This window comes from Phyllostomus hastatus, unplaced genomic scaffold (genome assembly GCF_019186645.2).
Source record: "Phyllostomus hastatus isolate PE091 unplaced genomic scaffold, TTU_PhHast_1.1 phas_contig_524, whole genome shotgun sequence".
In the NCBI taxonomy this organism is placed as follows: Eukaryota; Metazoa; Chordata; class Mammalia; order Chiroptera; family Phyllostomidae; genus Phyllostomus; species Phyllostomus hastatus.
Window position 1 is genome coordinate 7,012,010 of NW_025333900.1, and position 13,285 is coordinate 7,025,294.

The 13,285-nt window shown below is 39.5% G+C and overlaps 1 protein-coding gene across 5 annotated transcripts in view; it reads left to right on the forward strand.

Annotated features, from left to right (window-relative positions):
* Positions 1-9,403, forward strand: part of RNF144B (ring finger protein 144B) — a 160,109-nt gene extending 150,706 nt beyond the window's left edge. For all 5 annotated transcript variants that reach the window (XM_045847114.1, XM_045847115.1, XM_045847116.1 and 2 more), the window contains 3 exons: positions 1,055-1,199; positions 6,982-7,071; positions 8,192-9,403. In XM_045847114.1, the coding sequence (XP_045703070.1) occupies positions 1,055-1,199; positions 6,982-7,071; positions 8,192-8,332 (376 nt within the window). In that variant the 3' untranslated portion in view covers positions 8,333-9,403. The remainder of the gene's footprint in view (positions 1-1,054; positions 1,200-6,981; positions 7,072-8,191) is intronic.
* The last annotated feature ends 3,882 nt before the right edge of the window (positions 9,404-13,285 follow it).

The following is a 13,285-nucleotide window of genomic DNA, read 5'->3' on the forward strand; positions in this document are numbered from 1 at the left end:
AAATCAAGAGGGAAAACAGATCCAATGCGTGTGGCAGGCCTGTGCCCTTTTACCAGTACCTCCTACATTTTCACTGCCACTGTGGGGAGGTCCCTGGGCATCACGGGACAATGTAAAGATCCCAGAGGGAGAAGGACTGAGTTCTGACATTGTCACTTGGCATCCCTGTGATCTCATGAAGTCACTCAGGCCCTAAGGGATATTTCTCTGTTTGAGAAAAAGAGGGGAGCTAATTAAAGTGGTAACTGTCCCACTGCTATCTATATAAGGTTACTGGGAAGTACCCAACTCTATCACAGTTTGTACATCTCTGTGAAGTTGATGTCTCTGTGCTGGGTGTGGTTTTAATGAATAGCTGAAGTCCAACCCAGTGCTGTGGCTCACCTAGCCTTCCTTCCCACCCCACTTCCCCCCTTATTTTCTGTCCCTCTAGCCTGTGACTTTTTATTGGCCTATCCATCTGTTTGAAGTCTTTTCAATGACTTTGGGCATTTACTTTAAAGTATTGATTATTGACTCCCCCCAACCGCCCCATTTGTTTATTTGGGCAGATCATTAGATGGGTTGTCTATGCCCCATTAGATCCTGAGCTAGTTTTTCTGCTGTGTAACAGACTTTTTATTCAGACAGTGTGTGTTCAGGGAATGAAATACTACTTTGGCAAAATAATGAATTCAGTCAGCTGTGGAAAATATGATTATATAATTCACTCAAAATCAAAGATAAATAAATTAAGGTCTTCTGTTTTGTTTTGAGTAATCTGAGTAACTAATAATGTCTGTCTCTCCTGTTTCCCTGCCCTTTTCCCGGGGGCGGGTGGTGAATTAAGCACAGATAACAGAGTTTACAACCTACCCATCAGGAGCCCTAGGAATTCCACTGATGACCAGAAAATTGAGTCTAGAAGAGCATTATTTATTTAACTATTAATTATATCCAGCCCACTCTTACCACAGCTCTGGTTAGTGTACACCCTTGTGGTTCTAGCTTTTTAAAAAAAATCAGGCAGCATTCTCCATGCTCACCATATCATTTCTCATCCATTTGTTTCTAGGGCCCTCTTTGGGACGGATGCAGATGCCCCCATTAAGCAGTGTCCAGTTTGCCGGGTTTATATCGAACGCAATGAAGGCTGTGCTCAGATGATGTGCAAGAACTGCAAACACACGTTTTGCTGGTACTGTCTGCAGAACCTGGACGTAAGTTCTATGTGGAGGTCGCTTTCTTGAGTTGTTTTTCTCCTCCGTTCTGTACCTGTGCACCAGCCAGTGTCCTATAGGCTTTCCTTTCAAAATATTGAGCTGTTTTTGCCCTGCCAAAGAATTTATTTTTCTTAACGAGACTTCCTGAGCCTGTTGCTTTAGATATCTGTAAAACCTCTGTTTGATTACTTTAGGTGTGTCACCTTAGCTTTAAAGGCAAGTGTTTGTTTTAGGGACATTTCCTGCTTTGGGGACATGGTCTCATTCTATTATGTAAAGGACTGTTGGTGTATTAGTTTTATGTTGCTATTGTAACAAATGACCACAAACTTTTGGCTTAAAATGACACAATCTTATTATCTTTAGCTCTGTACATTAGAAGTCGAATGTGGATCTCATTGGATTAAAGTCAAGGTGTCCGTAGGGCTGCATTTTTTTTTCTGGAGACTCTAGGGGACAATCCATTTCTTGGCCTTTCCCAGCTTCTTGAGGCTGCCTGCATTCCTTGGCTTGTGGCCCCTTCCTCAGTCTCCAGAGGCAGCAGCAGCAGCAGCACACCTCTCTGACCCTTCTTTCACAGACATAGCTTCCAGAGCCATTCTCTCTGACCGCAGTTGGGAAGGCTTCTCTGAGATTAGATTGGGCCCATCAGGGAAATACAGGAGAATCTCCCCTACCTCAAAGTCTTAATTTAATCACACTTGTAACATCATCACAAGTTCTGGGGAAAAACCATGCACATCCTTAGGAGACTGATTATCCTGCCTTCCACAATTAGGTTGTTTTCCTCTTTTTGAATTTAAAGAAAAAAGCCATTCAAATCAGTGCAGTGATGTCTCTCAAATAACAATCTCATTCATTGGCATGACAGAGGTATTGCTCCTGCTTTGTCAGGGTTCTCTTCTAGATAAAAAGGTCTGGTCTCCTTGTCCTTTTTCCTAACCATTCCTGAAGCATGTCTTCTCAAATTCCGGTGTAGTTATAGTCACCCCTGTGCTGAGACTAGTAATGGTAACCTCAGAGTTAAAAAGTGGTGTGAGGGATTATTGAGCATTCATTCTACTGTTTTCAATTACAGTGTTTTAAAGTTTGAGGTAGCCTAAATTATTTATAGATATTCCCTATTTTGGCAGTTTGGGCCTATGAAATATGTCCATATGAGTTTAAGCCCTCAGACACGGGTGGTCATTCTTTTCTCAGCTTCCCATTTTAATTGTTCAGTTTGCTTCAATTCAATAAGCAACTCTTGTAGTGCTTGAGTATCACACACAGTTGGGCGGTGAGTGTGCATTTAAAACATGGTGTGTGTGATGGCCACCATGGGCCTGATTTTTAACCAAAATTCAGTAAGTTGTCTAGGCTGACATCTGTAAGTAAGAATCTTAATCAGTTTTATGTCAGTGTTTCAAGAAAAGGTATAAATTGAGAAGAAGATTGACATTTTAGACTCTAGAAGCTTAGCTCAGGTTGAAAGAAATATTTTCATTCTTTTAAAAAATTCTATTATAATCCTTGAACTACAATTATGTTTGATAGTCGAGACCTCTCATAATTCTAAATGAGTAACATTCTAGATGGAGATTTGACAGATTATACATCCCTCATGCTTTACAATTGGAAGAAATTGTTTTCCGTTTTCTTCCAGGTTTAACCAGAATATTAATTGGGCTCAGATCCACAAGCAGGCTGAACCCAGAGGTTCTGTGTAGGAAGCAGGAGTGTAAGGGATAAACATGTGTGCCAGATCCCTCCAACTCCTGGCTGGCATGTGTTTGTGGTGTGGAGTTGCAAAGAACACACTGTTCTGTCACTTGTATTGTTCTTGGACTTGAGATGAAATGGTACACATGTTAGGTGGCTGCATACACAGCATCTTTTTCTAGTTCTTATTTTCTGAGACCCCAATTTTTTGGTTTTAGCTGGGGCATTGGCTTTTTGGCAATGTTTTTCTGTAGACAGGTGTTCTATGTAGGGTAGTGGTGTTGATCCTCGTTTATAGGAAAGTTTTGGAGCATGGGTCTAGGAGAAGGTGATTGTCCAAAAGCCAGGCCGAGGTAGACACCAAACAGAGTGATTTTGTGTTTTAAGTGTGTTTCCGACTTGAATCTCAGACCTGCTGTTTCAGAGGATGAGGTATTCTTGTTTTTTTTTTTGGGGGGGGGTGATTAAGTGTTTATTAAACCCAGTTTTTAAATAATACTACCTACAGTCTGTAAACAAATATAGTACACATGTAAGTAAAAGGTTCTTAGATTAGTAATAATGGAAAAACTAAGGAGCCCTTCATACACTGGCATCTCACCACTCCTTGGGCCAATGCTGTGGGGCCGTGTTACAGTTAGAATTCAAAGAAAAAGCAGAAGGCGTTTAGTTGAACTCCACCTACTAGGATGAAATTCAAGACATAATTTTTTCACTTAATAGGAGACTGGGTTATAACAAGGCAACAGTGTGGGTTTTACATTCACAGATTGGCTAAAATAGTACAAACAAGTGTCTTTTCTGGCTGTCTTCCTCCCTGTTACCACAATTAGTAAGAGATGATGGACCGCAGGTGTTTACAAAGATAGGTAACTTGTAGGGCAATAAATGTCTACAGTTAGCAGCACACAAACTTATAAAATTTGCCTTTTTCCATAGTGTGCAGAGTATTATAAGTGTGTTCCAGAGGTACAGCCAGCAGACTTCAGAGTGGTAAAGAGAGCATTTGTAAAGAAAAAGCACTCAAGCACAAAACCCACAGCGGGGAGCTGAATACACATGAGAACACACAAAAGATAGAATCCTAATTCTTCACCTCTGATTGTCCTACTTAACAGATACCTACAATTCGCTTACTGCCCTTTATGTATTTTAAAAAGTAACACTTTGCCACCTGTGTACAAACTTTAAAAATGATCAGTCATAATCATGAGAAAAGCAAGAGTTGATTCACTTAATAGCAGCACTGAAGTCGATGAAACGTGTGGTGTTTTGTGTGCTTTTGTGCATACCTTTGTGGATGGGGCTTTATCACGTCCCCAGAACATTTTGATAGAGTTTTTAAAATTCCCACAAAAATCTATTTTATAATCATTTCAGATAGAAAGGGAAAAAAGTCCCAAATGAGAAGGTAAAAAAGGTCACAAAGTGACTGAAAATCCATGAATATGTAAGTGATATCCATATGTTCCCTTAATACTTTATCAAGTGCTATGTAAGGTATTGTAATGCTATCCTGAAGCCAGTCTCATTTAAGAAGGTACAGGAATGCCTGTTCTAATTCTGGAATTAAAAGCATTTATTCCATATAATGTGCATTTCAGCTCGGTTGGCACCTACTTGATTGTACTTGTTGGTGTCACCAGAGCTTCATGGCAGACTTGAACTTTTAACGGTTCAGAACTAACACTACCACGGAGAGTTACTCATTCCTGGTTCTTACAGGGAATGAAGGATATACTTGAGTTGTCCTAAGGTCACTTCAGCCGAGAACAGTATCCCCTGGAAACTTTGTCAACTTCCCTAGCCAAAAAGATCTCCATAATCTAAGGTGTTCGGGCCTCACTAAATCAAATAAACAGGTTCCACTGACACACTAACATACATTCTACACCTTCAACACGAAGCTTTTCCCAAACTCACTTGACCTTGCCAGAGGCATCCAGAAACACCACTGGTTCCCAGGACACTAGTTTTCTGTGGAACACTGTTTGAGAAATGCCATTCTAAAGTAAATTTTCTGAAGTAGTGGTTCTAAAATCGTAGTGAATATTGGAAACATATGCAAGGCATGTTAAAGCATAGATCCAATACCCCACATCAGAGGTGTGCAGTGGGACCTGGGAACCTGCATTTCTAAACCACTCCTAGTGAAGCTGATGGAGTGAGGACCACACTTTGAGTGGTGTTTGTCTAGACAATGCCCCACACAAATCACAGCTTCAGGAAGCTTTCCTATGGCTTCAGGAAAGGTAGCATATGGCATTTGCCACATTAGCTGGTCAGATCAGCCCAGTGACTCTGAGAAGGTCCAGGGGCACCTTGGTGGGGTAGAGGAGCATTTGATTCCTGGCTCTTCCCCTCCTCACCAGGTGAGCAGGCACAATGACTGCATCTTAAAAGAGGAATAATAGCAGCCCAGTCTCGGGGGATCTGTGAAGTATAAAGGAAACTACCTAACAAAAAAGCATCATACAAGTATTATTAATCAGAAGAATGTGTCAGTTACAGCAGGAAAATCCCAGACAAGTTTTCTGTCTTCTGCAACTGCTGAGCCTTCATGAAAGCACATTCTGGTAGCTAATGAAGAGAAAAGAGGCTAAAATCAAAGAAAACTGCAGTGAGAGAAAGATACATAGTGGGTTACTTAGTTAAAAATATCTAATTGTTTAAAAAAGATCAACTCACAAAGCTCTTAATTATGCTGGCTTTTGAGATAGTTTTCCAAAGTTACAGTCTGTTGATCTTTGAACACACTTGCTCTTCTATTTTACCATGTTATTAATGCTGGTTAAATTTTAACATCAAGAGAATGTGAAAAAAAATTCCTCCACCAAACACATATAAATCAGATCTAAAAACAGCTGAGATAGTTCCAGTCTTGCAAGCTACCACTGTGGGAGAATGAGGTGTTCTTACCCTTCTGCCTTGGGAACGTCAGCGACTTGCACCCTTCAGTTATCTTTTCTCTCTCCTCTGACTTCACCTTCTGCCCTCTGCTCTCCAGTCTCTAACTGACCCATGCATTCAGCTGTGACCCATTTAAAAATGAGGGACCCTTTCCTCAAGCCTACATCTTCCCCTTACATTTCTCTCCTCCTGTCAGCAGCCAAGCCTCAGTAAAATATAATCACCTGTAGCTGTTGACACTTAACTTACCTTCAGTCATGTGTCCAGATTGCCACTTGGTCACACCCTGACTGTATTATTCCAAGGCTTCAGGTGATTTCTTTTGGGTAAAATCCAGGGGACACTTAAGTTCTCATCTTACCTAGATTCTCAAGAAATCTTGACCACCTCTGATTCCATCTCTTCAGGTTTCCCTTCTATATTTCTGGCCACTTCTCAGTTTCTTTTCCAGACTCTTCCTTGACCCATTCTTATATCTGTGTTCAACAGTTGTTTGCCTCTCAGGCCATATGCTCCCTAGGATCTCATTTACTTCTGTGGTTTCTTCTACCCCATGTACACTGATGGCCAAGCCCTTTTCCCCACAAATCCACATATATTTAACCAGCTGCCTTTTGAACAGTACTGCTTGGATGTCTTAAGTATTTCTCAAGTTCAACTTGTCCAAACTGTGGTCATCACCTCCCAACAAAATCCATCTCTCTGCTGTTGTTTCTCTCAACAAAGCAATTACCTTCTATACAGGGACTTTCCTCTAATCTGCAATTTCTCCTTATTTACCCACCTGGTTAGTTACGTTCTTAATATCTCATGAGTGTATTTTCCTCTCCTTCTCAGGCTCTGGCATGTTCTAGCCTTGTTTACTACAGCCACCTTCTAGCTGCCTCACTCATGGTCCTCTCATTCCATACCATACCTTGAAGATAATTGGTCAGGCCATTAATATCTTTTAGACTCAGTCAAGAGTTCCATTGATTAGGATCTGTTTTTACTTGGTGATATATAAAACTACTGAGATACAGTCTAAAGATCATGTGCTTGGAATTCCTAGAGGCTGTTATTAATATCATCAGACAGAGTCTTTGCTTCCAGTAAGGTGATCTGATGTGGTTAATATCCATTTCTCAATTCAAAATGTTTATAAAAACTTTTCTCTTTTAATTTTCAGAGTGACATTTTCCTCAGACATTATGACAAAGGACCATGTAGGAATAAGCTTGGCCATTCAAGAGCCTCAGTGATATGGAACCGAACACAGGTACCCTGACCTTAAAAGGAGAATGAGATAAACCAGATATACAATGGCTTAAAAAGCTCACCTGTTCATCCTCTCCACTCTACTCCTGCTTACCCATTCTAGCCTGGGAGGTTCTGGGAGTTCTGGGGCAGGGCTGGGAAAAGGTAATGGAGCAATTGCCTGGAGTTAATTGATGAGCACAGTACTCTTGAGGGTAAGTGGAGGGGCAGGGCACCAGAGCAGCCAAACAATTAAGAGTGACTTGCAGAATGAGGGCAGATGCTCTTTCCTTCTGAAAAAAAAAGTTGGGATGACTTCCCTAAAGCCCTTTACAGCATGTTTGCTATGAAAGGCAGTGCTCTGAAACCTGATAAGCGCCTGCTGGGGCTTAGATCCCTCTGTACATGCCATCATGTGTTTATGTGACAGGTTCAAAGGGAGGCCTGGTTTATTTTTAATAGTGTTTCATATTTGTTAAGGGCCATGTTCCTTTTGAAGGAGTCAGTGTTAATAGCCTAGTAATTATTATTAACGTCCCTATGAGACTGTTGAGGAAACTCAGGTAGAGAGAGAGCCAACACCAACATTTCATGATTATACTGAGCTCGTGCCAGAACCTGAGTTAGGGTTTGGTTTGCTCTCCTCACCTTTGATTTAGTCTTTGGTATTGCCCTGATTTATTCAGTTCAGACCATTGCTGGATGAAAGGTCCCATAGTTGTGACTATTTTATGTGCCTGAGATGGTGCCTTAGTCAGTTCAGGCTGCTATACCAAATTACCATAGACTGGGTGGTTTAAACAACAGAAATTTATTTCTCATGATTCTGGAGACTAGAAGTTCAAGATCAGGCTGCCAGCAGGGCTGGTTCTGGGACTGGACTTGTTGGTTTACAGATGGCCATCTTCTCATTGAGTCTCACGTGGCAGAGGGTAAAGAGAGGCAGCAAGCTCGCTGGTGTCTCTACTTATGAGGGCAGCCATCCCTTCATGAGGGTTCCACATCACCATATTGGGAATTAGGGTTTCAAGATGAAATTTTTGTGGGGGTGGGGCACAAGCATTCAGTCCATAGCTGTTGGTGTAGTATACAAATTGGGAGATTTAATTGCTAATATAGTTTTTTTTCTTCTGAATTTCCAGGTGGTTGGGATTCTTGTGGGGTTGGGCATCATTGCCTTGGTGACTTCACCTTTGCTGCTTCTGGCTTCCCCGTGTATAATCTGTTGTGTCTGCAAGTCCTGCCGGGGCAAGAAGAAAAAGCATGACCCATCCACAACCTAAAGATCTCTGTCTCTATTTGTGTCTGTGTGCCACACATGTCTTATACATACAAGACAACACAGTGATAAAGCCCCACTTAGTGAACTCGCCTCCTTTTTCTTGCCAAATTTTGGAAGTGCCTCTGTGTCCAGACTTTGAACTGGCCTACCCACCTGTGGCATCAGGAAAGGCCAAGCACTGGTGTGTGTGTTCCTGTGTAAAGACAGTCGGGTTCTGCAGTCCAGGTTGTGTCTGTGGAGCATGTCAGAAGAACCTTCAGGTTCTTGGGAAGGAACTAACACATCATCATTCTATCACCTGAAGGATCCCACTGGACTGCTCGACTTCCAGCCAGATTCAAGGAGCCTGAGTGAATGTTCAATATAATAAAGGTGTTGTCATGGTTGGCAATATACATGATCATTGAGAAGCTCGAGTGTGTTCTGTATTGTTTGACTACCATGGGAAACGTGGGGGAAAACCCATGGACAAGACTGTTTCGGGGAAAATTTTCGTAAGAGTGATAAAGCAGGCTGCTTATCTTAGGACTCGATGTGGTGGCTCTGCCCTTGCCAGCTACTGGGTGTGCTTTCCCAGCATCCCCACAGTGACTTGGCAGAAGCACAATGGGTTTCTGCTTGTGTGATCTCAGCTTCAAGCAGGAGAAACTTCTGTGCAGAGGAAGTTGTCCCTTCCCACTAAAAGGGTTTCGACATACAAAAAATATGGTCTAGTTCAGTCTGTCTCTCAGCAAGTGTAACTTTTTAAAGGTGGTAAACCCTTCTCTTATAGCCAGTAGCTGCTGTCTACACACTTGTTTTACATGAAGGATTTGGGTGCAGTGGCAGAGGTTCAAAACCTTCGTCATAAATAAGAGGGACCTTTCTTAGCTCTGTGTTCGTACACCCAACGGATGTAGAATCAGACCTAAAGGTACACACCAAGCCCTTAGGTGCATCTAGAACCCATATAACTTTCTGCCTACCTAGAATTCCTATCCATTGGGCATGCCTGGATATGAATGCAAAATCATAGTGTGTATTATTGCACGCAATAGTACAACACACAAAATAAATGTCTATGTAAAAGCCAGTCTGTATCCTTCTGTGACTAATATTGTTTATTATAAATCAACCTACAGATTTTTTTGCATATTATATATGTAAATTTTTGGTTACAAGTTCTTAACTTACCCAAGTATAGACTCATCACCATGACTCGTTTAAAATGATATTTAATACTGTCATCTCAGTTGGTAAAAACACTGATTGATAATCACATTATTTATGTGTTTTCAAACACAATTCAGAGCAGCTGTCTTCTCAGCAGAGTTTAGTATCTGTTATGGCAATCTGAATTCTGTATGTACAAGACACTGATAAAACAACAAAAATATATCAGAAATGTAAAAGCTTTATATATATTCAGTAGTTTGGATTTGTATAACCTCATTGTGACTTGGTTTTCCCACTATACCATTAGTCAGATTTTGAATAAACGGGTTTTGAAAAGACAATGACTTTTCCTCCAGTGACAAGATGACATAATTGCCATTAGCAGTGTAGCCTGGTGCCTCCTGAGAGCTGGACTAAGTGTTAATGGAGAGCTCTCCTTGAAGCCAGGGATACCGCGTAAGGAACTGTCAGGAACTATGATACGTTCTGAGGTAACTGGATAACTAGATTACTAAATTGCTGCTATCCTGGACCTATTATTAAAGAATAATGCTTTGCCTATGTAATGGAATGTATCCTAAGTGGGGATATGTATATTTAAGGAACTTTAATTCACATATACATACATATATATATATTACTATATATATATTACTTTTGGTCATGTATATTTTTATTTACAGTTTGTACAGAACATCGATGAGAACTCTGGGAAAACTTTTGATGGCAGCCAACTAAAAACATTTTTAATTGTTTATTAGAAATTTATCAACATTGTATCTTTATTTTCCTTTGAAACTCAAAACAGAAAAAAATCAATACTCTTTATCAATGTATTTCATATTAGTATAAATATAAGGGTATATGTATTTGAATAATTTGCCTTGTCTTACACTGCCTCATCAGAGTTAAAGACATTTGTAACTGCTCAGGGGATCACGGGAACTCAACTGAACTGAATTTTTGTATCAAGAATGTTAGTAGTTGCAATCTACTACTCAATTAGCAAACTCTTCAACCTTGGTTCTGCAAAGAATCTTATAAGAGAGACTGGTTTCAAGTTACCTAAAGGCTGTGTTATTAAAGGTGGAGCTCCTGAGCTTGGACTTAAAGTGCAAGAAAACATCTGTGTTATTTCCCTGGAAAAATAAATGAAAGGGACTTGCCTTCTCACAGAGATTCTGTTGTAGAGGAATTGGCTCCTTTTATTTTGTGGGGGATAACCAGTAGGGGTTGTTTGTCAAACATATTTAAAATAACTATTTTTTAAATTTTGAAAAGTACCCAGAAAATGGTGACTTCTTCCTTAAGTAGCTAAATGAATTGGTGGGTATAAGATTGTCAGAATCAACAGGACGGATTGGGAGGTGAAACCCAAGTATATCTCTGATGCATCAAGGTTTGAGATGTAAGCCGATCACGAAAATTTGCTTATACAGGAGAAAGCTGACAACTTTGATAATGGACTGATACTATCATTTTGGATAATTGTCCAGTGAAAGGGTTTAACCTTGTCTCTTCCCTCTGTCAGGTTTATTCTTTCCTAGTGATTCTCACTCTATACTAGGAAGAAATCTGGGTCTACATGGTAATGTTTGGATATTTTGGCAAAACCTTTTTGTGTTTGGAGTGGTATAGTATAGTCCATTTGAAATAGGAATTTAAAAGTCCTTCACTGAGATTGTGATCTGGATGTAGTAACTTACCATGCAGAAACACTGCTGGATGTATTGGCATAACACCTAGCCCTTGCCCCTTCTAGGAATTTTTCTCTTGGGTAGTGAGGTGAGGAGGAAAGTCACATGGGAGCAAATTTTAGAATCTTAGGCATCCTGTTTGTTCATGCCATAGATGTTTGCTCTGGACTTGAAATCTCTCTTTTGAAGGAGGTCTTTGAAAAATGAATAATTCACAGTGTGAATTTTCTTGTAGCCTGCATCACAAAAATGTTACCTATGCACGTCTGAAAAATCTAAATGCTTATTTGAATGTAAAGCACTGTTTCTTGGAACCCCAAATTTGTCTCTTAAAACTTATTCAGAGTCTAAATTTGTATGTTTTACTTTAGCCTTCCCTAAAGTGCTTCTGAAAGACTTTCTGTTCATGAATGGATGCCTTTATGTGTATAGGTCATTTACATATGTGCAGCTACAGAGACAATTTCAGAAGCCTTAGATGAGTGATGTTTTATAAAGTGGTCTCAACTTATAGCTGCAGGCTATTGCGTTGTATGTTGATTCATGATCCAGAAAGTTTTGTTATGTATTTAAGCAATTGGATGTCATATTTTTTCAATTATTTGAGAGAAAAAATAGCTGTTTTCGTCTCTTAGCCCCAATAAATGTGGAGCAGGAAATTAAGTGTGTTAACTATTGTTGTGCTGCATGTTTTTAGACATGTTCAATTTTATCATCTAAGAGCCAACCAAGTCACTATTAAATGCTAGGCTCAAAATGAACATAAACTACCCAAATCTGCAGTACCATTTATGGAAGTAATTTTTGCTACCTTGTGTCTTCAAAGAAATGGGAGTGGGTGTAATGCCATCACTTGCAGAAGACTTTCTCATTGCATGTATGATACTCCATTGCTGCCAGTGCACAAGCATTGACCATTGGCTAGAGAAATAACCAATAACTTAGACCTTTGATCATTCCAATAAAAAATGGCACCAGGCATCAAAGTCATTAGTTCTGTCAAACAAGGGTTGGGCTGTATGCTCTCTCAGGTCAGTTCTAACCTCCCAAAAGTTTATTAGAGGAATGTGTTTCCTTGTTATGATTTTTTTTAAAAAAGGAAATGTTACCTTAAGCTCATTTCCATTTGATTAGTATTCAAGCCTGAACTTCTCTAAAATTGAGTGCCAGAGGTTGGTTAACAACTAGAACTTGTGTTTCTGCAAAACCGAAAACTCACATTCGTATACTGATGTTGATGCCTTTTTGTTGAATATTATATGCTACTATACCTGAGTACAAAAGTTTATAACTGACTTATGAATTGAAATTTTATTTTCTAATCCTTCAGTTTTGAGGAAATCAGTAACATCATTTTAAAACATTTTAGAAACATTTAGAAACATTATGGTTTCTTAATCTGCTTAATCATCTAGAATGTCAATATCATTTCATTTTTAGTGTGCTTATTGTTTGCTAAACTTAAATTTGCATTCACAAAGAATATTGAATGAATTATGTTATACAGCAGTGACTTTAGTCAATGCCTGACCAGCAAGACTTATATTGCAATGTAAATTATGAATCTAGTGAATTTGGGGAATTATAATTAGGGTTTTCTGTAATTCAATTATTTCCATTTGTTAGATAATAAATCTAGGTTTTTTTAAACCCCAAAGAAAGTATACAACTCTATATTATGAGAAAAAAATTGTCTTCATATAATTTAATAGCAATTACAATGTTTTTAATACATTTTTATATGTGCTTTTTAAAGAACTTTGAGAACAGTTCTATGAGATAAATTGAACAGCTCCTCTTCGTAGAGAAAGCAATGGTTTTGTGTTGATGTCTTGCCAAGGGTCACACTATGAATGGCAGCCAGAAAAGGAATGCCAGACTGCTTGAAAGTACTTGAATGCTCTTACATTCTTCAGTGATTCCGAGGCTGCCTTCACTCCCATATCTGTGAGAATGTACTTCCCTCTCAGTTATTTGCACCAGTGGAAGTATGTGTAAGAGAATAATTTATTATTTTGAATAATCACTTTGACTCTGTTTTGGTATATCTGACGGTGTGCCTAGGGCAGATGGCCGCTCCTGAGATCCAACCCAGTCAGTCC